Raw genomic sequence first — 27,438 nt, forward strand, 5'->3', positions numbered from 1 at the left:
TTTAAGAAGATGCTACTGTAAACAATTTAGATAATTTAATAAAAGATTAAGGTGAAAACCATCTGTTCTGTCACCTGTCATAATGATTATTTTAATTTTGTGCCTACTCATTTTATACAAGACTTTAACCTCAAAATCATACATAACCTAACCAATCACTTTCTCTTCACAGAGTTGTGGCTCTAAATTCGCACAAATCTGAAAAAAAGAAGAAACGTTATAAAGATTCTCTTTCTCTAGCTGCCATGATCCGAAAGTTTCAGAAAGAGAAGGATGCGTTAAAGAAAAAGGAGTCTAACCCCAAAGTCCCAGTGACCTTATCGGTATCCTCTCTGAATAAGTCCTCTTCTGCTGCTGTAGCAATGGGAAATGATGTCTCTGACTTAAATCTGAACAGTGCTGACCCAGACCTCCCCATTTTTGTTAGCACAAATGAACATGAACTATTTCAGGAAGCTGAAAATGCCCTAGAGATGCTAGATGACTTCGACTTTGACAGATTACTGGATGCTGCTTCTGATGGTAGCCCCCTGTCTGAATCAGGGGGAGAGAATGGAAACACTGCTCAGCCAATCTACACCTCCCAGATTATGCCGAAGCTGGTACCGACACTCCCAGAGGGTCTACCTATACTTCTTGAAAAACGTATTGAAGACCTCCGCATAGTAAGTGTAATAATTCTCTTGATTTTTATTTGCTTACAAACAAAATGATACATTTTTTAAAGAAAAATATAATAACCCACAGCCCAAATACTCTTATAACAATTCTTTATTTTCTGTATTTCTTGTTGGGCATTAGTTATATGCTTAGGCCTTTTTCTTTTAAATAGAAACAGCTATAGTTATAACATGGATTCAGTTGATATTTTATTGTTTCCCTCACCTTATAAATATTTTTCTGCATTTGTTTCATAAATACAATTTTTATTGGCTACATAATCATGTAAAGAAAATGAAGAAAAAAGAAAGAACAAATAGGGAAACGGACTTTGGCCCAGTGGTTAGGACGTCCATCTACCACATGGGAGGTCCGCGGTTTAAACCCCGGATCTCCTTGACCCGTGTGGAGCTGGCCCATGCGCAGTGCTGATGTGCGCAAGGAGTGCCGTGCCACGCAAGGGTGTCCCCTGCGTGGGGGAGCCCCACGTGCAAGGAGTGCGCCCGTGAGGAGAGCCGCCCAGCGTGAAAAGAAAGTGCAGCCTGCCGAGGAATGGCGCCGCCCACACTTCCCATGCCGCTGACGACAACAGAAGCGGACAAAGAAAGAAGATGCCGCAAAAAGACACCAAGAACAGACAACCAGGGGAGGGGGGGGGAATTAAAGAAATAAATAAATAAATCTTTAAAAAAAAAAAAGAAAGAAAGAACAAATAGTAACATTGCAGAAGTATACTGGAACTTGGTCCAAACTTTGCTGATTATAGTTATTTTAAAATCTGTTTTACTAGCTAATCCCTACCAGCAAATCAGCAGCTTTTAGTATGCTGCATTCTGTGTTCCCACAAGGGCAAACCTAAGAGTCAAGCTTTTGGCACATCAAAATAGATTCCTTTCCAGATGGAGTTGTATTCATAATCTTCATGCATTTAACTAGCTGCAAATCCAGTTTTGATATCACACATCTTCTCCATTTTATCTCAGGGAGATATTGCTTTAACTTGTAATGTACCAAGCTTGCAATAAAATGCCCTTTTTGATTACTTCAGCATGTTTATCCAAACCAGTGCCACTTTTTCTCTTCTTTTTTTTTCCCTCTTAATTACAAAACTAATCCAAACCATAGAGAATGTGTTTCATGCTTAGGAAAGATCCTTCATAATATGACATTTCCCATCCCTAGCAATGATAGCCACTGTTATTTGTTTATTTCTCTTAACTCTATAAATTTTAGATATCTGTTTAGGAGAGTGAGACATGTATCTAATTTTTCTAACAACTGGCTCTTGAATTTTATCAGTTCTATTTTTCTATTTATGTTGATTAATATTTCTTTTGAAGACATAGTTAATAATTGGTTCCTATATATCCTTCTTATTTTATTTTGATCTACTTCATCAGTCTAGTACTTAGAGTATCATGACAAAGTATCTCATTGCCAATGTTTTTTTTTTCAGTATAATTTGTATTTACCATAGATTTTGCTATATTTATTTTTATGTTGTGTTGTTAAACCCATTCTTTTTTCTTTTTTTTTTTTTTAATTAGAGAAATTGTAGGTTTACAGACAAATCATGCATAAAATGCAGGGTTCCTGTATACCACCTTATTATTAACACCAGGCATTAGTGTGGTACATTTGTTACAGTAGATGAAGACACATTTTTATAATTATGCTGTTAACTACAGTCCGTGGTTTAACTTAACGTTCGCTGTTTGTGTTGCATAGTCTCATGAGGTTTTTTGGTTTTTTGCTTTAAAATTTGTTCTAATAACATATACAATCTAAAATTTCCCCGTTAGGGAGCTCGTGTAGCTCAGTGGTTAAGCACTTGCTTCCATATACCAGGTTCTGGATTCAATCCCCATCCTGGGTACCTTCAAAAAAATTTTAAAAAATAAAATTTCCCCCTTTTAACTACATTTAAATATATAATCCAATGCTGTTAATTAAGGCCAACAATGTTGTGCTACCATTACCACCATCCGTTACCAAAACTTTTTCTTCATCCCAAATAGGAACTAAATCATTTAAGCATCAATTCCCTATTTCCTACCCTATGCCCAACCCTTGGTAACCAGTATTCTGGTTTCTGATTCTGTGAGTTTTCTTATTCTAATTATTTCATATCAGTGAGATCATAATTATTTGTCCTCTGTGCATGGCTTATTTCACTTCACATGATGTCTTCAAGGTTCACCCTTGTTGTCGCATGTATCAGAACTTTAGTTCCTTTTTATGGCTGAATGTTATTCCATTGTGTATGTATACCACATTTTCTTTATCCATTCCTTGGTTGTTAGACACTTGAATTACTTTAGTCTTTTCGCAATTATGAATAATGCTGTATTGGTATGCAAATTGTTTGAGTCCCTGCTTTTAATTCATTTGAGTATATACCTAGAAGTGAGATTGCTTTGATCATATGGTAATTCTTTACTTAACTTTCTGAGAAACTACCAAACTGTCTTCCATACTGTCTGTACCATTTTACATTCCCACCAGCAATGAGTACATGTTCCTATTTCTCCGCATTCTCTATCACATTTATAATTTTGTGTTATTTAAATAGTTGCCATTCTAGTGAGTGTGAAATGGTATCTCTTGGTTTTGATTTGCATATCCGTGATGGTTAATGATGATATCGAACATCTTTTCATGTGCTTTTGGGCCATTTGTATATTTTCTTTGGAGAAATGTCTAGTCAAGTCTTTCTCCCATTTTTTGATTGGGTCATTTGTCTTTTTGTTGTTGAATTGTAGGATTTCTTATATATTCCAGATAGTAAACCTTTATTGGATATGTATTTCCAAAGATTTTCTTCCTTTGTAGAGGTTGTTATTTTTCTTTTATGATAAAGTTTTTTGCACAAAAGTTTTTAATTCATTGAGGTTGAATGTTTTTTCTTTTCTTGCTTGTGCTTTGACTAAGAAAATTCATCCTCACCTAAAATGCTTATGTCTATTGAATAAGGAATTTCTTATTGTTCCTCTTTTCTTACTTCATAATATTTCTCACTGTTCAACCTCTTACCTTTTTAAAAATTCTTTTTCTTGAGATTTCGTTTTCATCCTGACTTTCTCCCTATATTTCTGCCCCTTACACATCTACCCAATCTTCCTTCTAAGAAGCACATCTCAGAAATTTGCCATTTCTGCATTTAGCATGTAAAATTACTAAATAACGTGGTCAATTGACAGAGTCAGCACATATTTGCTCAGGTTATTGAATCAGCTCTCTGAGTGTTTTATATCTCATTGTAATCAAGGTGAACTCTATCTTTTTGTGATTTCCCAGTAAATTTTGCCCTAAATGATTATGGCAGAGTATCTTGTTTCACATGATGTTTCTCTGGTCAGCTGGTTACGGTGGGAGCTAGACAGGTAGAAATATTATCCTTAAATTCATTTAGTCTTTTTACTTATCCCTTGATAATAACCTCAGATAATCTTTTCATTGTTATTAAGTAGCATTAGTTCCAGGTGGAACCCCATCTGGCTACAGTAAGCAGAGTATTTGTCCTGGTGTGGTAGTGTTGCACAGGTGACACCAGGAAGCTTCTCCTTTGAATCATGGATCCACCACTTAATAGCTTTGTGATTTGGGACATATTATGTAACCACTGTTCTTAAGTTCCTTGTATATAAAATAGGGGCTTTCATCTCAAAGTAATTGTTTATTGTGATCTTATGTTTCTCTAGGCTGCCAAACTTTTTGATGAAGAAGGAAGGAAAAAATTCTTTACACAGGATATGAATAATATTCTTCTGGAGTAAGTGATTTTCTTCTTTGATTAAAAATCCTTACGCATTATTTTATTCATATCTGCCAGAGCAAGTGGCCACTGTACAGTGTGAATATTAACCTAGATTTAAATGTATTTTATGACACCCTATGTAAAAATACCTTTCTGGGAAACTCAGTATGTTTATGATTAGTTTGATACAATTTTCCATCTACTTTCATTATTCAGACTTAGAAAAATAATTTGATTGCCATCTAATGAGGTCAGTTATAATTCATAGAAATGTTTATCGCCAAATGGAAAGTATGGTTTCATGAAGAATATATGGTTGTGGGGTGGGCTGAGCCAATGTGGAGAAGACAGAAGTTAGATTGAAGAGAGTGAAGACTGGTATGTGGTATATAAGTTTACATTCTTGGTTAGTGTTTCATCTTTTTTTTTTTAGATTTTATTTATTTATTTAGTTTTTAAATTTCTCTCCCCTTCCCACCCCCCACCCCCCAGTTGTCTGCTCTCTGTGTCCATTCGTTGTGTGTTCTTCTGTGTCTGCTTTTATTCTTGTCACCGGCACCAGGAATCTCTGTCTCTTTTTGTTGCGTCATCTTGCTGCGTCAGCTCTCCATGTGTGCAGCGCCACTCCTGGGCAGGCTGCACTTTCTTTCATGCTGGGCAGCTCTCCTTATGGGGTGCACTCCTTGCACGTGGGGCTCCCCTATGCCGGGGACACCCCTGCATGGCACGGCACTCCTTGTGAGCATCAGCACTGCACGTGGGCCAGCTCCACACGGGTCAAGGAGGTCCTGGGTTTGAACCGTGGACCTCCCGTATGGTAGGCGGATGCCCTATCCATTGATCCAAGTCCACTTCCCAGTGTTCCCTCTTAATGAAGCACATTCTCAGGCATGTGCTGTAACTAAACCTATTGGCTCACTGATTTTGACTGTTGGTCATGGGAGTTGAGTGTATAATTGGCTGCAAGCAGAACTGGGCAAAAAAGAAGTGATCACGGAGAAAGCAGGAAGTTTATTCCTCTGATAAAAAATAGTGCATGCTTACTCTTGGTGGTTCAGGAGCATCATATAGAAAGAAACGGGAAAGCAATATTTCTAGTACTATGGTCTCTGCCTTTTAAATAAATATAGAGATAGTCTCTCATGAGATATAAAGAAGGATTAGTTCTGTTAACTGTTATAATTAATTATAATCTCTCAGTATCCTGAAGTACTTTGAAAATGTTTTTAGTCCCCATGGGCATATGAAATACATAACTTAAAAATTACTAGGGGAAGTAGACTTGGCCCAATGGATAGGGCATCCACCTACCACATGTGAGGTCTGCGGTTCAAACTCCAGGCCTCCTTGACCCATATGGAGCTGGCCTACACACAGTGGTGATGCATGCAAGGAGTGCCCTGCCATGCAGGGGTGTCCCCCGCTTAGGGGAACCCCACACACAAAGAGTGCGCCCCATAAGGAGAGCCTCCCAGGGCAAAAGAAAGTGCAGCCTGCCCAAGAATGGCACCGCACACATGGAGACCTAACACAGCAAAATGATGCAACAAAAAGAAACACCAATTCCCGGTGCTGCTGATAAGGATAGGAGGTCACAGAAGAACACACAGCGAATGGACACAGAGAGCAGATAACTGGGGGGGCGGAGAGAAATTAAAAAAAAAAAATTACTAGCATGGTGACAAAAGGAGTTTCTTGTTCCTGTTCTTTATTTTAGCCAGGGATTCTCAGGTTGATTCATTCTCTCTGGAAACAAGGCAAATACTTCCCATCTGCACCATCTCCTTTTACCCACCTCCCTTTTAAACTCTGTACTCATTAAACTTTATATAATCATTATTTATCAGCACTGCCCAGATTCTGTAATCAGGGATCTGCCTACTCTTCCTTTACTTTCCACCTGGGAACCCTAAGTTTACTAGATCAGCCCCTTCTCTTGTGACTGAGATTGTTCTTTTTTATTTTACTCTTCTGTAAGAGGGAATAACTATTTCTCCCCTGGGAAAGTCAAAAGGCCATCCTTGGGATATAGCATCTCAAGTAATCAGCATTCCAGTAGCAGGCTTCTCTCTGTTAATTCCTCCCATGTAAATCTTAAAACAAAGCCTCTGTTTTATGTAACTCATGTACCTTTTATTTCACAGAGGGTATGCCTCTAGTTCCTTAGGCCATGGTGTCCAGAGTCAAATATTTTTTCTTTTGTTCATTTTCTTTTTCTCCTTGGCCTCTGTTTTCACTTTCCAGTTAAATATTCCTGATTTTCCTGGACTGAGTTACTCTTCCAAGGACATTTGGTATATGATTATTTGGGGTAGTAATTCCCATGAAATAAACTAAGTATATTGGTTCCCATTCACCATTGCTTCCTTATGGCAAAGAGGAAAAAAAAAAAGATCAGTCTGTTGTAATAGGGAACCCTTTTTGTTTTTGTCTGATTTTTTACCTTAGTTAATAAATATACAATATGCTGGTTCATGCCCCTCCCCTATTTCCTCTTTTACCTGAAACAGACATTGCTAATAAATCATGGCACTCATTGCCTCTCATCCTATTTTGACCTGACAGTTCTGCTCAACAAATTGTTCTGGGCACATACCACCAATAAATCCAGCTGGACACTCGCAATGAGATCTGTCATCTCACTGTTAGATGTTTCTTTAAAAAGCTCATGAATGAGTAGTTTTTTTGAATGTCAATTTGAAGACACCAACATTTAATCAATCTCTCTACTAAGAAATAAAGGAAATAAAGGGAGATTACTAAAGTGAAAGGGTTGATCCTATACCACACTTTTGAGGAGAGCCTTTACTTTTTAAGGAGTTACTTTGCAGTTGGAAAAATCCTAAACAGATTTTCATCCATATCTCTAACATATTCAACCCCAAGCCTCTTTTTATTTCTTTTCTTTGTTCTTTCTTTAATTTTTGTTTCTCTCTGTCTTAACCCCAAGTAACACTAGAACCAGTCCATCTGATCTGGTTGTGTAAGGACATGAGAGACCTCTAAGGAAAAAAAAAACCCAAGAACTCGCTGATCATGTGTGAATGACACCTAGTATAGCAATTGCTTGGAGTGGGGTGGGATGGGGGATTATCTTTGAAGAAATCAGCTTTTGGTTAATAATGGAATTCTGGTGCTTTACCCAAACATAAGACTTTGCCCCATTGCCAAACAAATTATTTACCAGATTGTGATTATATAAATTCTACTCGTAAACTAGACTCATAGAATATTTTCCATAGCATTACTGTTTACTGTATTTGTTTGTTTTCCTGAAAAATACTGTCTAGGAAATAATGGAATGATAAAATAAAAAATCACTGCCTTTGCCTTCTTGCCTGTTTGATGGTGCCTTATAAAGGAAATTCTACATTGTTTATTTTGTTGTTGTTTTGGTCAGCATTGAGTTACAGCTACAGGAACTAGGCCCTGTCATTCGTAGTGGTGTCTATTCTCACCTTGAAGCTTTTGTGCCATGTAATAAAGAAACGCTGGTAAAACGTCTAAAGAAGTTACATCTCAATGTTCAGGTAAGAGGAACAACTATACTATCTGCAGTTGGAGTTTTACAACCTGTAAAGAGACTAGTTTCTGTTTGGGGTCTTTGCACAGTATTTTATAATCATATTATACGTATTTAGCTATGTTGTATGTATTTAATACATATTTATCCATTTGATAATCATACATATTTATGCATTTCATAATTTAATTATTAAAGGCATGTTGGATCCCCTAAAAATAACCTTTTTCAACCATTGATAGGCTTGGTTGAGAAATAATGTTTCTAAAACAAAGATCCTAGGACTAGTCAAATTAATCTCATTTCCACAAATGATCAGTTTTGCTCTCAACACGATTTAACATATTTATAATTCAATTTTCTTATTTTTGAAAAGAATATACCTACTCTGCACTTGCTCACATTGACATTATGAAGACCAGTGGTAAGAGTCCCAGAATTGGATTTAAACTTAAAAGATTATTTATCCATATTATACTTGAATCTCCTCAACTACAACCCCTCTAAATTTGAATGCTTCTAGTGATTAAGAACTCACTTCATTACAATACCAGGAAGTTCTTCCATGCATTGAGCCAATATGCAAGCTCTTTCAACCCCATTGATCCTAGTTCTACCTTTGAGTCCATTCCCAAATATAAGCCTCTACTTCATGGCTTTTCATATTTTTAAAAACATTTATTCCCCTATTTCACTTTATATGAAATGGTTTTCAGTGCCTTTTCTGTCCTAATTACTCTTCTTTTAGTGAGTATGTTTGTATAGTTTTAAAATATATACAATTAGCAAGTAACAGAAAATAACTTGAATGCAGATTAAGACAAAAAGGAAATTTTTTTCAATGAATGAGAGTATTTCATGGAATTCAAGAGCAAGAATGGGCGACGGATTTGGCCCAGTGGTTAGGGCGTCCATCTACCACATGGGAGGTCCGCGGTTCAAACCCCTGGCCTCCTTGACCCGTGGGGAGCTGGCCCATGTGCAGTGCTGATGCGCACAAGAAGTCCCTGCCACGCAGGGGTGTCCCTGCATAGGGGAACCCCATGCGCAAGGAGTGCACCCCATAAGGAGAGCCGCCCAGTGTGAAAGAAAGTTCAGCCTGCCCAGGAATGGTGCTGCACACATGGAGAGCTGACACAACAAGATGATGCCACAGAAAGAAACACAGATTCCCGAGTTGCTGACAACAACAGAAGTGGACAAAGAAGATGCAGCAAATAGACACAGAGAACAGACAACTGGGGTGGGGGGAAAGGGGAGAGAAATAAATAAATAAATAAATCTTTAAAAAAAAAAGCAAGAATGCAGCCAGGAAGGGATGGGAACTAATAATTAGGATTAATTCTTTTTCTTTCTACCTCTTGTCTCATTTTTTTCCTTTTTTATGCATCTGCTTATAAAATTACTTTATTTCCAAGGTTTTATATTACAGAAAAGCCACTCAAGAGACTGACTCAGCTCTCCCATCCCAATCTCAATTCTTGGGAGACAGAATCTAATTATACCATCATGGGTTAAACCAATCTTTTCTGGCCAGAGGATGGGAGTCAGCAAAAACATTGGTATCTAAGACCCACTATGGTGGGAATGGGGGAATAAGCATACCCTGGATCAAATAAAATATAGTTGGTTTGAGGAATGGATGTGGCTCAAGTGACTGAGTACCTGCTTCCCACATAGGAGGTCCCAGGTTCGGTTCCCAGTGCCTCCCAAAAAAACAAAAACAAATGAAAAAACCAACTCAGGGGAGTTGATGTGGCTCAGTGTTTGAGCTCTGGCTTCCCACATAGGCGGTCCCAGGTTCAATCCCTGGTACTTCAAAAAAAGTTGGTTTGATCTGATAAGCATAGAATCCTGTATTATAGGTATTAAACTTCTGTTAATAAAATACTTGTTTTGAATTGAGAAACTATAGTGTTCCTTAGTTCAAAGCACGTTAATGAACAAATGAAATTTACTTGAGGTTTCAGATTTTGTACCTATGCCTGGTTCATTCAGATATTGATATTTGGTACCTACTTCTGTAAGCTCAAATAACAAATAGGGAGACAATAAGAAAGTACTAGAAGTGGGAAAACAACTTTTTCCAGATAATAAAATATTTTCTAAGGAATGTTTAATGTTTGAAGTTATTTAATATCCCTATTGGTTATGAAGAAAGACATTTACCTTGCTTTTCTTGATATAGTTTTATCACTTATTTTTGTATTTTATCATGTGTGTATATATGCAGAAACATTATATTGTTTAGTTTTACATGTTTTTGAGCTTCATGTAAATGAAATCATACTGCCTATTTTCTTCTACAACTTCCTTTTTTACACTCAGCATTATGTACCTCATATTTAACTATGCTATTGCATGTAGGGGACATCTATTCATTTTCCTGCACAGGTTTGTAAAACAGGTTTGTACAGGTTTGTACAGGTTTGTAAAACAATTGTACAGGTTTCTTATATGAATATATTCCAATTTATTTATTTGTTCTACTCTTGGTAGATATTTGGGTTGTCTCCAGGCAAAAAGTCTCAGCTGTGTAATTCTTAAAAAGTCATCATCGAGGACCCATGGTACTAGATGTTTGCCTTTTTTAGAACAAGATTTTATCACAGACACTGTCATATGTGCTATAATATTAATAGGTATATATGGAGTGGAGTAGATTAAGTATGTATTAATAATATTTAGGTTCTCTTTTTATTAATAAATTTGTAGAACGGACTTGCTATAATAAGATTGTTGTATCCTAAAAATCCTTGCCTTACCAAAGAACACATTTTAAAAACAATTGTTTCACTCTGCCACCTGAATTAATAAAATGAAAATATTTATGTTGGTTTTGACAACAGCCTCCAAACAGTAAAACTGTACTTCAAATAGTCAAACAAACCCCTTATAGCAAGCCCTTTATTTTTAGCACATGAGATTTTATTCCTCTACATTAATTAGTTCTATATAAGGATTTGAAACTAGAACTGTATCGTTTTTTAACCAATCTCTTCAGTTAATATGAGAGCTAGGCATTAAGTTTTAACTAATGTGCAAAACCTGCCTTGTATATTTAGTGATTTTGTAATGTAAGTGAAATGACTAATTCTGATACTGTAAATCATGTGGCATACAATTTAAAAATCATGCAACGTTTCTCTTTAGAGTTAGATTTGAAGAAGCTGTCTTTTTTTTGCTATGGTCATACAAGTGTGGGGCAGAGGACTTATTTCTTTCATGTTGTCAAAATAGGTATTTTCTGGCAAGGCTTGAAGAAATATACTCTTATAAGATTTTTTATTGTATAATAAGATCTGTGATTTTTGTACAGTCTTTTTTGTGTGAGATATCTGATATATACTCTGAATTGTATTTCCCCAAGTAATTTCAAATGATGTTTGTAAAACAATTGTACTTTGTCCTCCTAATCTGCTGGGCACTCAAAACAACTGAAGTTAAAAAAAAAAAAAGTCATTTGTTGGCAAAAGTTTGTTACAGGAGCAAACAAATTCATCACTAGCAACATTTTATTTTGCTTTAGCAAAGCAAAGAGATTTTTCAGTAATTACCCTAAATTTGTTATAGGCATTGTGTATTTGCTACTGTTCGGTCCTACTCAAAGGAATTCCCATAACTTAAAGGGACAAGTTATTGTGAACATCAGCTTACATGGCTTGGACCTGTAGTTTTAATACTAACATATTCATCCTATGTGCTCTTTATGGTTTCTTATAGCACCTTACCAAGTCCTTTGCATCTACTGGGAGTTTGTGTTCTAATTTGTTCTGAATTTTAATTAAGTTTATACACTTTTAGAAGGTCCAAGGAATGGGTGAAATGAACTTCAGAATTATGTAATTTATTGGATATATGTGCATGTAATATCTTAAATATATTTTATATTGACATACATATAGTCTGCCACTCACTTAAAAACAAATACCACAATTTGATTTTATATATATATAAATAAATAAAAACAGCTGTTTCAGTAAAGAAGATCAAGGTTAGGGACTGGAGAATTTTATACTTAGAATTTTTCTGCCCCTATGATAATAAAAGTATGTTTTAAATAGCTACAAATATATTTTGTTATTTGCCAGATGAATATAAGAAATTGGTTGATTAAAACTGTCAGAAGCAAACCTGCTTGCTTTCTTTTTGCCCTAAACCCACATAATGAATAATTCTCCTAGTTTCCTTTTTACTTTGGCCTTAACCTTGCCTTTTTGCTTGCAGCATAAGTCACAATTACTAACAGTAAATGAGAAAACAGGTTCCCAACACTGTTGGTAGTTACCCAGACCGTTCTATTATTCTAAAGCAGTACTTCTTCTTTCAGTATTTGTTCCCTGTCATAATGGGAATTAACTAGTCCGAATCTGCACATTATAGATTCTCTTCTCTATTTAATCACTGTATAACAGTTAAAGTGTCCATATAATTTGTTGGTCAAACATGGGGCATTTTTAAGAATGTTGAGCAGCACTTTTAATAATTATGCTGGGGCAACAGGCAAAAACTGGGATACTCCTTAGCTAACTGGAAATATGATCGTCCTGATTATATCCAGCTTGCAATATGAAAACCCAGCATGGTAGAGTATATGCCCATATTTAAATATGCTAACATTTCAAATATATAATCAATATCAAAAACTTTAATCTTTTGAAGATCTGCTTGCCAAATAAAGTTTGTAAATATGTTTTAAAAACTTTTAGTATGTTTTCTTCTCAGGATGATCGTTTAAGAGAACCTCTGCAGAAACTAAAACTAGCTGTTAGCAATGTCATGCCTGAACAGCTATTTAAATACCAGGAGGACTGCCAAGCTCGTAGTCAAGCTAAGTGTGCCAAGTATGTTCCTCTTCTATTTGGACTGGCTTTTTCATTTGAGAAATACATTTAGCTGTTAGGGATTGGTCTTAAGGGGACCCCATCACCAAGTTGATGTCCATGTTCACCACTGAAATGTATAATAAAATATTTTTAAATGACATGTCACTTCCCACTCAGTGGCTTTGGTGTCAAATGTAAAACATGTCTGTTGATTTAATATATGGATGTAATCAAAGCAAGAGCTGATCATGGTCAGAAATTTCATGTTTTGACCTACTTAACTGTCTGCAGTTGGCCACAAATACTTTCTGAACTAAAAGATGAGTGTTCAGTACAAAGTATGATGTGGAAAGGTAGATTGCCCTATTTCACCTTGTCTTTTGGGTTAACATTCAGTTAAGCAATTCAGCAAGTATTTGTGGAGCATGTTATAGGCACTGTTGGTTTAAAACTTTGCTTCATAGAATTTTTTTCATTTTTAGGTTGCAAGCAGATGAAGAACGAGAAAAAAATGGATCTGAGGAAGATGATGATGAAAAACCAGGGAAACGTGTCATAGGACCAAGAAAGAAATTCCACTGGAATGACACCATTAGGTAAGATATAACTATAGCCTTCTCTTGCAGCCAAATAGATAATGCAGAAATATGATTTCTCATATAAGTAATCTATGGTAAATGGAAGACTTGATTAGAAATATAAAGATTATGATGTAGGAAAAATAAGATTAATTTGACCCTGATATTCTTCAAGTGCTACAATTTTATTTTCAAATGTTTTTTATAAGCTAATCTAATTACTCATTAAGTCATACTTGTTTCTGAAGATGGAGTATTCAGTATACTTATATAATACAGACATTTTTCTTACCAATATTTCTGTACTCCAAGCAGAGGTTGGACTTCTGGTCTTTGGTGCCTTAAAAGTATCCAGAGGAGTGGAATAGGATGAGCTATATGGGTATCCCCTATATTTTCATTGTAACATTTATATAATCTAAAGCTTTTAAAAAAAGTATCAGAGGAAATTGTTTCATGTTGAGAATTTGATGGTGTAATGAATGCTATACATTGAAATTATTTATCTTCATGTCATTTTCTGAGTTCTTCAAATAATCTATATTATTACTGTCAGATGTATGTGCTTTTAAAAATCTGGAGAACTTAAATTTTCTACAATTTTGCAGACCATATTTATATATAAATATATTTTTAAATCTGTTTAGAACTTTGTTATGCAACCTTGTTGAGATCAAATTGGGATGTTATGAGTTAGAGCCAAATAAAAGCCAGTCTGCTGAGGATTATCTTAAATCCTTTATGGAGACAGAGGTGAAACCATTGTGGCCTAAGGGCTGGATGCAGGCAAGGTAAGAAATGTGACATCTTAGATTGTATTTTACTTTCTTATTCTTGCTATTCTTAAAATATACACTCACACAACTGTATATTACATCATTTTGCTAAGAACCTAATATGTTCAGTACTCTACAGCCATCTCAGATTATTTCTGCTTTGAAATTTTAAGCACTTAAAAGACAAAACAGTCATATGGACATAGAGGATACTGTAAAGGTGATTTTTACTGACCACCTTTTCTTTTTTCACTCAGAATTTGCTAGCAGGAAAAAAAGGGAGAGAGGGAAGAAAGTTATGAACTTTGGGAGGGAAACTTCATGTGGGCAACATGAAGATAAGGAATTGAACATAAGATTAAAGCATAGAAGAGACACAGCTTTAGATTCTGTTGACACTGAAAAGATCTGTTGATCTGTTAAGAAGTTTAAATAAATAGAAGTGATATAAAACTCCCTGTAAAATAGGGGTGTTTATTGTAACATAACTAATTTAATTAGTAAATAAGGAAGTAATAGCCTGTTGAAAATCAAATGATAAAAAAGTCATCAATTTATCTGCTATAAAAAAATATATGTATATATCTTTTTACTTTTTTCAGAATGCTTTTTAAAGAAAGTCGAAGTGTACATAATCATCTTACTTCTGCTCCGTGAGTACATACAGACTCCAGATTTCTTCATTTGTTTTTGGTTATACTTTCTGCTCTTCTTTCTTCTATACTCACCTCCAAGCCTCTGTCTCTCTTTTCCTTACAGGTTCTAAGGCTTCCTTTAATATTTCCTACAAAGGTGGATTGTTTTTTGTAAACTCTCTTAGTTTCTGTTTGTTTGTGAATATTTTATACTTGCATTCTTATGTGAAGGACAGTTTTGCTGGATAAAGAATTCTCGGCTAGCAGTTTTTTTCTTTCTGTCTTCTCGCCTCCATGGTTTCTGAAGAAAATATGTGCTGTTATTGAGAGCTTGTACTCTTGTACTAGATGGTTTGCTTCTCTCTGAGAATCTTGTCTTTGTCTTTGACACTTGACATTCTGAATAGTATGTGACTTGGTATAGGTCTATTCGGATTTATTCTGATTGGGGTACGGTGTACTTCTTGGGCACGTAAATTCATTTCTTTAATGAGAGTTGGGAAATTTTCATCTCTTACTTCCTCAAATACTCTTGCTGCCCCTTTTTCCTTCTCTTCTTCTGGAACTCCCATGACACCTGTGTTGTTGTGTTTCATGTTGTCATTCAATTCTCTGAGTCCCAGCTCAATTTTTTCCATTCTTTTCTCTCTTCAATTTTAGCTGTTCTTTCTTCGATATCACTTATTCTTTCTTCTGTCATTTCAAGTCTGCTGTTATGTGCCTCTAATGTGGTCTCTTTTTTTTTTTTTAAATGATTTTAAATGTTTTTTAAAGATGTATTTATTTTTTCTTTCGTTATCCCTCCCTCCTCCAGATGGTTCTCTGCTCATTGTTTTGCTGCTTTCTCCAGGAGGCATCAGGAACCAAACCTGGGACCTCCCATGTGGTAGACGGAGCCCAAGTGGTTGAGCCACATCCACTTCCCCCTCTAATGTGTTCTTGATCTCACTTATTGTGTCTTTCATTCCCATGAGCTCTGTTACTTTTCTGTTCAGGATTTCAAATGCTTCTTTGTACTCGCACAGTGTCTTCTTGATGTCATTTATCTCTCTAACCATATTGTCTTTCAGCTCAATAATTTGGTTTTGGAAATTTGAATGTATCTCACTGATTAGTTCTCTCAAATTCTGTGTCTCTTCTGGAGATTTGATATATTCCTTTTCTTGGGCCGTATCTTCTATTTCGTAGTATGGCTTATAAATTTTTGCTGATGTCTAGGTACCTGATTAGGATGTAGTTTACTCAGATGCTCAATTTCTTTCTCTTTTATAGGGATTTAGTGGCAAGAGGCTTTGTGTTACCAGTGCACTTTGATTCTTGGCTTGACCTGGATTGTTAGGATTGACCCTGCTGGTTACACAAAACTGGGCACTGGACCCAGTAACTGGTTGTAGACTTGCTTCCTAGGGCCTTGGGGAGAGGGACTATGGAGAGTGGAAAAAGCCTCTCCTACTTATTTTTTAATTTTTTCACATGCACTTCCTTGATCTGCCAGCAGATAGCGCTCTTTGGCAGCTCTCAGTTCAATGCCCAGGTCGGAGTATATTGTTGCAACACAGACCAGATAAAGGTGATAGAGCTTCATGTCTGGAGTCTAGGAGCCTTGTCATTCAAACTTTCTCCAGCCTTCTCAGCAGTCTCTTCCCTTTTCCTGGCTAGGAAATACTTCCACTCCCCTGTGAGTCCTCAACAATTAGTCCTGGTTAGTAGGAAAGGAGTTTGGGAGGGTTGTGTATATATATATTTAGCACCTTGCTGGCTCCCAAGGCAAACAATGGCGTGCCCCTACCTGGCCTGGAAGGGTTCCTGGGATACAGCAGACCAAATTTGTGAGTCAAAAGCTGAGTCAGCCTTAGGCTGTGTCCCTCTCTTTCCACTTTCCTGGGACGTCCTCAACAATCAGTCCAGCTAGAAGAGAGGGAGATTTCAGGGGTGGGATTTCTCCAGGCCTTCGCTGGCTCCCAGGGCAGACCACCCTGTGGTCCCACCTGACCTAGAAGGGCCAGGTGAGACACAGCAGACCAAATTATTAAGGGTCACTAAAATAACAAATTAGCAAGTTAGTGAGTACTCTAATTCAGTGTTCTCCTAAGAGGAGGTGTGACTGGCATCTGTTTTTATAGCATTATAAAATTCCTCTTCCTCTACCAGCATAACAGTTGGAAGTTTTTACCATTTTCAGGAATTACACTGATAGTATATTGTCAGGGATGCATTGAGTTGGTTTTAGTTTTCAGTTCTTGGCTATTTTTATTTTGATATAAACTTTAGATAGTTTGGCTTTATACATTCTAGGTTTACTGTGTGGTAGGTGGTTCAGTCATCCTGGGTATATATATATCTTTGTGTCTATTCTATTTCTGTCCTGTAATTTGCCTATAATTTTAAAACCATATATGTGTTAAAATTCAGTTATCAGTAACTCAACTTTAATTCTTTTTTTTTTAAAGATTTATTTTTTTATTTATTTAATTCCCCTCCCCTCCCCCGGTTGTCTGTTTTCTGTGTCTTTTTGCTGCGTCTTGTTTCTTGTTTCTTTGTCCGCTTCTGTTGTCGTCAGCGGCACGGGAAGTGTGGGCGGCGCCATTCCTGGGCAGGCTGCTCCCTCCTTCGCGCTGGGCGGCTCTCCTTATGGGTGCACTCCTTGCGCGTGGGGCTCCCCTACGCGGTGGACACCCTGCGTGGCGCGGCACTCCTTGCGCGCATCAGCACTGCGCATGGGCCAGCTCCACACGGGTCAAGGAGGCCTGGGGCTTGAACCGCGGGCCTCCCATGTGGTAGATGGACGCCCTAACCACTGGGCCAAAGTCCGTTTCCCACTGGGCCAAAGTCCGTTTCCCTCAACTTTAATTCTAAGGTAGATGTTTACATTGGTCCTCTCTTTAATTTTTTTACATAGCTTCATTATTATCCTAACTTTATTTTGTTTTATATCCCTTAGGAATCTATGGGATAGGTGGGCCTGGATGTCTTTTGCCCAAGCGGACATTTGCAAAAAAACCTGAAAATTACTGCCTTAATGAAGTTGTAGATTGGCAGCTTTTATTTGTTGTTATTTTTACGATTTATCCAAAGTGTGTCATCAGTGGCTTTTCCTATAACCACAGTTTTCTGCATTCATCACCAAAAAAATTTTAGAACAATTTCATTACTCCAAAAAGAAAAACTTCACACCATTTAGCAGTGAATTCTCGATCTCTCTATCCTTCCCTAGCCCTACATAACCACTGATCTAATTTCATCCTTATAAATTCATTTATATTTACATATTAAATAAGTGGAATCATACATTATGTAGTCCTTTGTATCTGATTTCTTTCACTTAGCATAATGTTTTTTATCTTATGTTTATATCTGACATACATTTGTTCAGTTCCAAAGAAAAAGTCTTATACATGTAATATTACCCAAACTCATATTTCACATGAGGTTTTACTATGCTGTATTCAGTCCCATGTTACATTTTTTAGCTTTCCTTTTAGTAATTTATATGACCTTAAATTTTACCTTTCAACCAGTCATACCCATTTAATAGCACTGCCAGTTACCAACACTATGATGTGCTTTCACCTTTTCTATTTATCTCCAAAGATTTTTTAAACAGATTTATTATTATTTTTTATTTCTCTCTCCTTCCCCCCCCCCCATTGTGTGCTCTCTTGTGTCCATTCGCTGTGTGTTCTTCTGTGTCCACTTGCATTCTCGTCAGGCGGCATGGGAATTTGTGTCTCTTTTTTGTTGCATCATATTGCTGTGTCAGCTCTCCGTGTGTGCGGCACCATTCCTGGGTGGGCTGCACTTTTCACATGGGGCGTCTCTCCTTGCAGGGCATACTCTTTGCACATGGGGTTCCCCTACGCGGGAGATACCGCTGTGTGGCATGGCACTCCTAGGACGTGGTAGCACTGCCCGTGGGCCAGCTCACGACATGGTCCTAGAGGCCCTGGGTTTTAACTCTGGACTCCTATATGGTAGGCGGATGATCTGTCAGTTCAGCCACATCCACTTCCCTCCAAAGATGTTTAACACACATCCTTTTTACCAATTCTGTAGTAGTTAACCCTCAACTTTCCTTTCTCTAAACTCATTTTATTTTCTGGTGACCCATATTCAAGTTATTAAGTCCATGAAATTACACAATATATTCAGTTTATAATAGTATAGTCATACCCCATTTGTCCTTTTGTGTCTGGTTTGCTTTACTCAACATAATGTCCTCCAGGTTCATCCATGTTGTCATATGTTTTACGACTTCATTTCTTCTTACAGCTGCATAATATTTTCCATCTTGTGTATAAACCACAGTTTGTTTATCCATTCATTGATTAATGGCCTCCTAACTTGTTTCCATCTTTTGACAATCTTGAATAATGCTGCTGTGAACACCGGTGTGCAGATATCTGTTTGTGTCACTGCTCTCAGTTCTTGTGGGTATATACTCAGTAGCGGTATTGCCGGGTTGTATGGCAAATCTATATTCAACTTCTTTAGGGACTACCAGTCTCCACAGTAGCTATACAGTTCAACATTCTCAAGAACAGCGAGTAAGCATTTCCGTCTCTCCACCTCCTTTCCAGCACTTGTGGTTTTCCATCGTGTTAATAGTGACCACTTTAATAGGTGTGAAATGACATCTTATTGTGGCTTTGATTTGCATTTCCTTAATTGCTAGTGATGTTGAACATTTTTTCATGCATATTTTCGCAATTTGTTATTTCTTCTTTGGGCAATTATCTATTCAAGTCTTTTGTCCATTTTTTAATCAGGTGTTTTGTCTTTCTATTGCTGATTTGTAGCATCTCTTTATATATCATGGATATTAAACCCTTGTCAGATATGTGGTTTCCAGATATTTTCTCCCATTGTATTGGCTGCCTTTTCACCCTTTTCACAAAGTCCTTGGAGGTGCAAAAGTATTTAATTTTGAAGAGATCCCATGTATCTATCTTTTCTTTTGTTCCTTCTGTTTTAGATGTAAGGTCCAAGAAAATATCACCTACAACAAGATCTTGAAGGTGCTTCTCTACATTTTCTTCTAGTAGTTTTATGGTCCCTGCTGTTGCATTTAGGTCTTTGATCCATTTTGAGTTGATTGTTGCTTAGGGAGTGAGATATAGGAGTCCTCTTTCATCTTTTGATTATAGATACCCAGTTCTTCCAGCACCATTTGCTGAAGAGACTATTTTGTCTTCTTAACATGGACCTGGTAGGTTTGTCAAAAACCACTTGGCTGTAGAGATGAGGGTTTATTTCTGGACACTCAGTTCTATTCCACTGACCAATATGTCTGTGTTTATGCCAGTACCATACTGTTTTGACCACTGTAGCTTATAATATGTTTCAGGGTTAGGCAGTGAAATATCGTTCTTCTTTTTTAGAATGTTTCTGGCTATTTGGTGCACTTTCCCTTCCAAATGAATTTGGTAATTCCTTTTATATTTCTGTAAAATAGACTGTTTGAATGTTGATTTGTATTGTATTGAATCTATACATCAGTTTGGGTCTGATTGACATCTTCACAATATTTAGTCTTCCAATCTATGAACATGGAATGTCTTTCTATTGTTTAGGACATCATTGATTTCTTTTTTTTTTAAGATTTATTTATTTATTTATTTCTCTCACCTTCTCCCCCCGCATCAGTTGTCTGTTCTCTGTGTCTATTTGCTGCGTGTTCTTTGTCCGCTTCTGTTGTTGTCAGCGGCACGGGAATCTGTATTTCTTTCTGTTGCATCATATTGCTGTGTCAGCTCTCCATGTGTGCAGTACCATTCCTGGGCAGGCTGAACTTTCTTTTGTGCTGGGCGACTCTCCTTACAGGGTGCACTCCTTGCACGTGGGGCTCCCCTGCGCAGCATGGCATTCCTTACGCGCATCAGCACCGCGCGTGTGCCAGCTGCACACGGGTCAAGGAGGCCCGGGGTTTGAACCACAGACCTCCCATGTGGTAGATGGATGCCCTAACCGCTGGGCCAAGTCTGCTTCCCATCATTGATTTATTTTAACATTGTTTTGTAGTTTTCTGAATTTAAGTCCTACATTTCCTTTGTTAAATTGATTGCAAGGTATTTTAGTCTTTTTGTTGCTATTGTAAATGGAATTTCTTCCCTGGTTTCCTCCTCAGATTACTAGTGTACAGAAACCTTACTGATACTTGCATGTTGATCTTGTATCCTGCCACTTTGCTGAACTCATTTTTTAGTTCATGTAGCTTTATCATAAACATTTCAAAATTTTAAAAATATAACATCGTGTCACCTGTGAATAGTGAGAGTTTTACTTAACTCTTTTTCTATTTGGATGCCTTTAAAAATTTTTTTCATGTCTGATTGCTCTATCTAAAAATTCTTGCACAATGTTGAATAACAGTGGTGATAGTGGGCATCCTTGTTTTGTTCTCGAGCTTAGAGGGAAAGTTTTCAACCTTTCCCCACATGGCTGTGGGATTTTCATATATGCCTTTTATCATATTGAGGGATTTCCTTCTATTCCTATCTTTCAAAGTGTTTTTATCAAGAAAAGATGCTGGATTTTGTCAAATGCCTTTTCTGCATTGATCAAGATGATCATGTGGATTTTTTTCCCTTCAATTTGTTAATTTGTGGTGTATTACATTGATTTTCTTATGTTGCGCCACCTTTGCACACCAGAATAAATCCCATTTGGTTGTGGTGTATAATTCTTTTATATGCTGTTGGATTCTGTGTGCAAGAATTTGTTGAGAATTTTGCATCTATGTTCATTAGAAAGATTGCTTTCTAATATTCTTTTCTTGTAGTATCTTTATCTGGGTTTGGTATTAGGGTGTTTTTGGCTTCATAAAATATTTTGTGTAATTTTTCCTCCTCTTCACTTTTTTCGAAGAGTTTAAACAGGAGTGGTGTTAATTCTTCTTGAAATGCTTGGTAGAATTCACCTGTGAAGCCATCTGGTACTGGACTTTTCTTTGTTAGGAGATTCTTGATGCTTGATTCAATCTCTTTGTTAGGAGATTCTTGATGCTTGATTCAATCTCTTTAAGTGTGATTCAGTAGGTTGTGTGTGTGTTTCTGGGAATTTGTCCATTTCATCTAGGCTGTCTAGATTGTTGGCATATAGTTTCTCATAATAGCCTCTTTTTATTTATTTATTTATTTCCCCTTCCCCGCCCCCCCCCCCCCAGTTGTCTGCTCTCTGTGTCCCTTTGCTGTGTGTTCTTCTGTGTCTACTTGTATTCTTGCCAGTGGCACCCAGAATCTGTGTCTCATTTTGTTGCATCATCTTGCTGCATCAGCTCTCTGTGCGTGTGGTGCCATTCCTGGGCAGGCTGCACTTCTTTCGCACTGGGCAGCTCTCCTTACGGGGCGCACTCCTTATGCGTGGGACTCCCCTACACAGGGGACACCCCTGCGTGGCACAGCACTCCTTGCATGCATCAGCACTGTGCGTGGGCCAGCTCATCACACAGGTCAGGAGGCCCTGGATTTGAACCTTGGACCTCCCATGTTGTAGGCAGACGCCCTATCCACTGGGCCAAATCGGCTTCCCCATAATAGCCTCTTATGATCCCTTTTATTTCTGTGGCATCAGTTGTAACTTCACCTCTTTTGTTTCTGATTTTATTATTTGCATCTTCTTTTTTTTTAATTAATTAGTTTATTTATTTCTCTCCCCTCCCCCCCCGCCCCAGTTGTCTGTTCTGTGTCTATTTGCTGCGTCATCTTCTTTGTCCACTTCTGTTGTTTGTTAGCGGCACGGGAATCCGTGTTTATTTTTGTTGCGTCATCTTGTTGTGTCAGCTCTCCGTGTGTGCAGTGCCATTCTTGGGCAGGCTGAACTTTCTTTCATCCTGGGCGGCTCTCCTTACGGGACGCACTCTTTAGGCATGGGGCTCCCCTATGTGGGGGACACCCCTGCGTGGCACAGCACTCCTTGCACACATCAGCACTGTGCATGGGCCAGCTGCACACGGGTCAAGGAGGCCCAGGGTTTGAACCACGAACCTCCCATGTGGTAGACAGACACCGTAACCACTGGGCCAAGTCCGCTTCCCCTGCATCTTCTTTTTTTTCTTTGTTAGTTTAAGGGTATATCAATTTTGTTGATCTTCACAAAGAACCAGCTTTTGGTTTTGTTGATTTTCTCTATTGGTTTTTTTTTTTTTTTTTTTTTTGCTTGTTTGTTTGCAATTTCATTTATTTCTGCTCTAATCTTTCTATTTCTTTTCTGTTGCTTGCTTTGAGGATGGTTTGCTAATCTTTTTCTAGTTTCTACAGTTGTTCAGTTAGATCTTTGACTTTAGTTCTTTCTTGTTTTTTGATATAGGCATTTAGGGCTATAAATTTCCCTTTCAGCAATGCGTTTGCTGTATCCCATAAATTTTGATATTTTGTGTTCTCATTTTCACTTGTCTCAATGTATTTTCTTTTTTTTTTTTTATCTTTTTTTTTGTAGTTTTTTTTTTATTATTAAAATTATTTCTTTTTAAAAATTACATTAAAAAAATATGAGGTCCCAATCAACCCCACCGCCCCCACCCCCCACTCCCCCCACAGCAACACTCTCTCCCATCATCGTGACACATCCTTTGCACCCGGTAAGTACATCTCTGAACATCACTGCACCCCATAGTCAATGGTCCACATCATAGCCCACACTCTCCCACGTTCCATCCAGTGGGCCCTGTATTTTCTAATTTCACTACAGTTTCTTCTTTGACCCACTTTGATTGTTTAGGAATATATTATTCAGCCTCCACACATTTGTAAATTATGCCATTTCCTACCTATTATCGATATCCAGTTTCATTCCATTATGATCTGAGAAGGTGCATTCTATAGTTTCAGTCTTTTTATATTTATTGAGACCTGCGTTATGACCTAACGTATTCTATCTTGGAGAAAGATCCATAAGCACTTGAGAAGAATAACGTATAACCCACTGATTTGGTATGCAACATTCTATATATGTCTGGTAGGTCTAGCTTGTTTACCATATTGTTCAAGTTTTCTTTTTCCATGTTGATCTTCTGTCTATTTGTTCGATCTAATCATGTGCGTGGTTATTTGATTATTATTGTAGAGATGTCTATTTTTCCCTTGAGTTTTACCAGAGTTTGCCTCATGTATTTTGGGGCACCCTGGTTAGGTGCATAGACATTTATGACTGTTATTTCTCCCTGTTTGATTGTTCCTTTTATTAATATATAATGGCCTTCTTTGTCTCTTATAGCTTTTTTGCATTTAGAGTCTGTTTTGTCTGATACTAGTATAGCTACCTCTTTTCTTTTTTGAGTACTGTTTGCATGGAGTATTTTTTTCCCAACTTTTCACTTTCAGTTGGTTTATATCCTTGGATCTAAGGTGAGTCTCTTGTAGGCAGCATATTTATGGCTCATGTTTTTTTTATCCAGTCACTCAGCCTTTATCTTTTGATTGAGGAGGAGTTTAATCCATTCACAATCAGTGATATTACTGTAAATGCATTATTTACTTCCATCATTTTATTCTTTGGTTTTAGTATGTCATATCTTATTTTCTTCTGTCTTTTTACTCTTTTAGTTATCCTTTTAGCTATTCTTGCCTTTTATACTCTGCTTCAAGCCTCGAGCTCTTCTCTCTTTTTCTTTCAGGCTGTAAGGCTCCATTTAATATTTCTTGCAAAGGCAGATTCTTTTTCACAAACCCTCCTAAGTAATGTTTGTTAATATTGTAAACTTACCTTCATATTTGAAGGACAGGTTTGCCGGATAAAGAATGCTTGGCTGGAAATTTTTCTTTTTCAGCATCCTAATTGTATCATACCCTGTCTTCTCGTTTCCATGGTTTCTGATGAGAAATCCATACTTAGTCTTACTGACAGTCCCTTGTATGTGATGGTTTGCTTCTCCCTTGCTGCTCTCAGAATTTTTTCTTTATCTTTGATGTTTGACATTCTGAGTAGTATGTGTCTTGGAACATATTTATTCTGGTTGGAGAACCAGAACGCATTTATTCTGGTTGGAGATTCACATTTATTCTGGTTGGAGAACACTGCGCTTCTTGGACATGTAAGTTTATTTCTTTTGTGAGAGTTTGGAAATTTTCAACCATTATTTCCTCAAATACTCTTCCTGCCCCTTTCCCCTTCTCTTTTCTCTCTGGAGTCCCATGACACATACATTGTTGCATTTTGTGTTATCATTCACCTCCCCTGCTCAATTTTTTCCATTCTTTTCTATTCTTTTCTCTCTTCAATTTCAGGTATTCTTTCTTCTGTCACTTATTCTTTCTCTGTTATTTTGAGTCTGCTATTGTATGTCTCTAATGGTTTTTTTTTTGTTTGTTTCTTTTTGAGGTACTGGGGACCAGAGATTGAACCCGGGACCTCATGTTTGGAAAGCCAGTGCTCTATCACTGAACTACCTTGGCTTCCCTTAGTTTCTTGTTTTTGTGGGGGTTTTTTTGCTTGTTGTTTGCTTTTTTGCTTTCAGGAGGCACGGGGACTGAACCTGGGACCTCCCAGATGGGAAGCAAGCATTCACCCACTTGAGCCACATCCACTCCATCAGTGTCTTCTTGATGTCCTTTATCTCTTCAGCCATATTGTCTTTCAACTTGTTAGTTTAATTTTGGAAATTTGTATGAGTCTTGTTGATTAGTTGTCTCAAATCCTGGTCTCATCCAGGGCTTTGATATATTCCTTTGGTTGGGCCATTTCTACCATTTTCTTAGTATAGCTTATAATTTTTTGCTAATTTCTGGGCAGCTGATTATGATGGTGAGTTTACTCTGTTACTTAATTTCTCTCTCTTTTGTAGGGATTTAGTGGCAGGAAACTGTATTTTTGCCCTTTTTTGATTCTTTGTTCAATTGTTCTAGGTCTTTAGGATTGTCCCTGTTAGTTGTTCAGATCTGGGCCCTGGACCCAGTAATGTGTTGCAAACCTGGTTTTGTAGAGGGAGGTTGTAAAGGCCGGGAAAATCCTCTATTTACTTTTAATTACCTCACTTGTACTTCGTTGGTCCGCAGCAGGTGGTGCTCTTTGGCAGGTCCCTTAATTCAAAGACTGGTCAGAGTGTGTTTGCTACAACAGGAACTGGATCAATGTGACAGAAGTTCCTTTCTGGAGGCTAAAAGCCTCACATATCAAACTTTCTCACAGCCAGTTCTCCAACCTGGCCCCACAGTAGCCCCCTCTTTTTTCTCAGGTAGGAAGTAATTCCACTCCTGCATCTTCAACAACCAGTCCTGATCAGAAGGGAGGGCATTTGAGAGGACTGAATAACTTTGGTCTTGTGCTGTCTCCCAAGGCAAATATGGCACAGCCTAAGGGCTCCTGTGTCACAGCATACAAATTTGTAGGTCAAAAGCTGAATCAGCCTTTGACTGAGTCCCTCTTCATTTCCTGAGGAGGTGGATCCCCTGCTGCCCCCTTTGTATGTAGCTGCAGACCAGAGGCTGGAGAAGTCAATGCTTTCACCTCCTCGGGTTGGGGAGGGGTTCCAGCAGCTCCAGCTGCAGTCTACTCAGAGTCTCAATGTGGAGGTTCCTTTATTGTGCCTCTCTCTCTTCTGGGCAATGTCCATCCTTCCCCTAGTGTCTTATACCCTAGAACTTCTATTTTCCAGGCCATTTCTGCCTGTCCTCTAGCTGTTTTCTGTGAGAGGAGAAAATTCTACTGTTGTAGAAGTCGAGAGAGGTTCAATTATTTGTGTATAGAAAGGCCAGGACTCAGGAATAATTCCGGGAAGGAAAAAGGATTTACTTACAACCAGCTGGGTTCAGAGCTTCTCATTCAAAATCCCAGCCCCGAACAAGATTTTTTAATTCTTTTTATACAGAGGAAGGGCCAAATGGTTCTTTTTTTCAGTGCTCAATAAGCTTGAGTTAACATATGTCTTCCACATCCTAGGTAAGCTTTTGGCATGGACTTCATACATTTAGATAAGCTTTTAGCACATTTGGTTTGCATTTTTCCTGAATATTTAAAGTCTGTAGACTTTGAATTTTCCTGGACTGGAATTGTTGTCATGGTTACCAAGGGCAGGGCTGCAGTTCTCACTGTCCCAAACGTACAGCTCAGGACACATACAGCTCAGGTTACCTATAAAGAGATGAACAGCTCCCCTACCCATAGCCTACATCCCTACGACTTTCTAATCCTCCATCTTCCCAGAAGTCTGAGATTGGCAGTTTTAATCAAGATACTTATTTATCCAAGTGACAAGTTTTTAACATAATAAAGTAGAAATATTCAGTCACAGTTAGGTAGTTGAGCTTGTCAAGCCTTTAGTTATTCAAGCAAACATTTATTGATTACGTTCTCCTACTGTGGAACCCATATAATTTTTTATATCTTCAAACTTTTTGACACTAGTTCCCAAAGGTTCCAAGGTTCCACGGTATTTTTTTTCCTTGCCTTCTTTTACTGTCACTTTGAGGAGTTCTGTCTGATTTTTACATTAAAAAATAATAAGTTCCTTTATAAACTTGAAGGGTTTGTTTTGTTTTTTTAATGAAACCTCATTCAGAGCTTACTGACAGGGTTTAATTGAAGCTTAAATTCCTCGAAACTCTACAAATTTAGAATTCTTACCAGTTCTTTTTTTTTTTTTTTTAATAGGAGGTACCGGGGATTGAACCCACGACCTCATACATGCAAAGCAGGTACTCAGCCACTGAGCTATACCTGCTCTGCTCACCGGTTCTTTGAAGTGATTCTCC

The 27,438-nt window shown here is 37.6% G+C and overlaps 1 protein-coding gene across 2 annotated transcripts in view; it reads left to right on the plus strand.

The window, feature by feature from the left end:
- The window catches only part of UBN2 (ubinuclein 2), a 104,032-nt gene that overhangs the window by 29,710 nt on the left and 46,884 nt on the right, over positions 1-27,438 (plus strand). For both annotated transcript variants that reach the window (XM_058297446.2, XM_012526617.4), the window contains exons 6-12: positions 173-665; positions 4,362-4,432; positions 7,818-7,947; positions 12,666-12,784; positions 13,249-13,362; positions 13,992-14,135; positions 14,723-14,773. In XM_058297446.2, coding sequence (XP_058153429.1) covers positions 173-665; positions 4,362-4,432; positions 7,818-7,947; positions 12,666-12,784; positions 13,249-13,362; positions 13,992-14,135; positions 14,723-14,773 — 1,122 coding nt within the window. The remainder of the gene's footprint in view (positions 1-172; positions 666-4,361; positions 4,433-7,817; positions 7,948-12,665; positions 12,785-13,248; positions 13,363-13,991; positions 14,136-14,722; positions 14,774-27,438) is intronic.

The sequence above is a fragment of the Dasypus novemcinctus genome, chromosome 5, assembly GCF_030445035.2.
Source record: "Dasypus novemcinctus isolate mDasNov1 chromosome 5, mDasNov1.1.hap2, whole genome shotgun sequence".
NCBI lineage: Eukaryota > Metazoa > Chordata > Mammalia > Cingulata > Dasypodidae > Dasypus > Dasypus novemcinctus.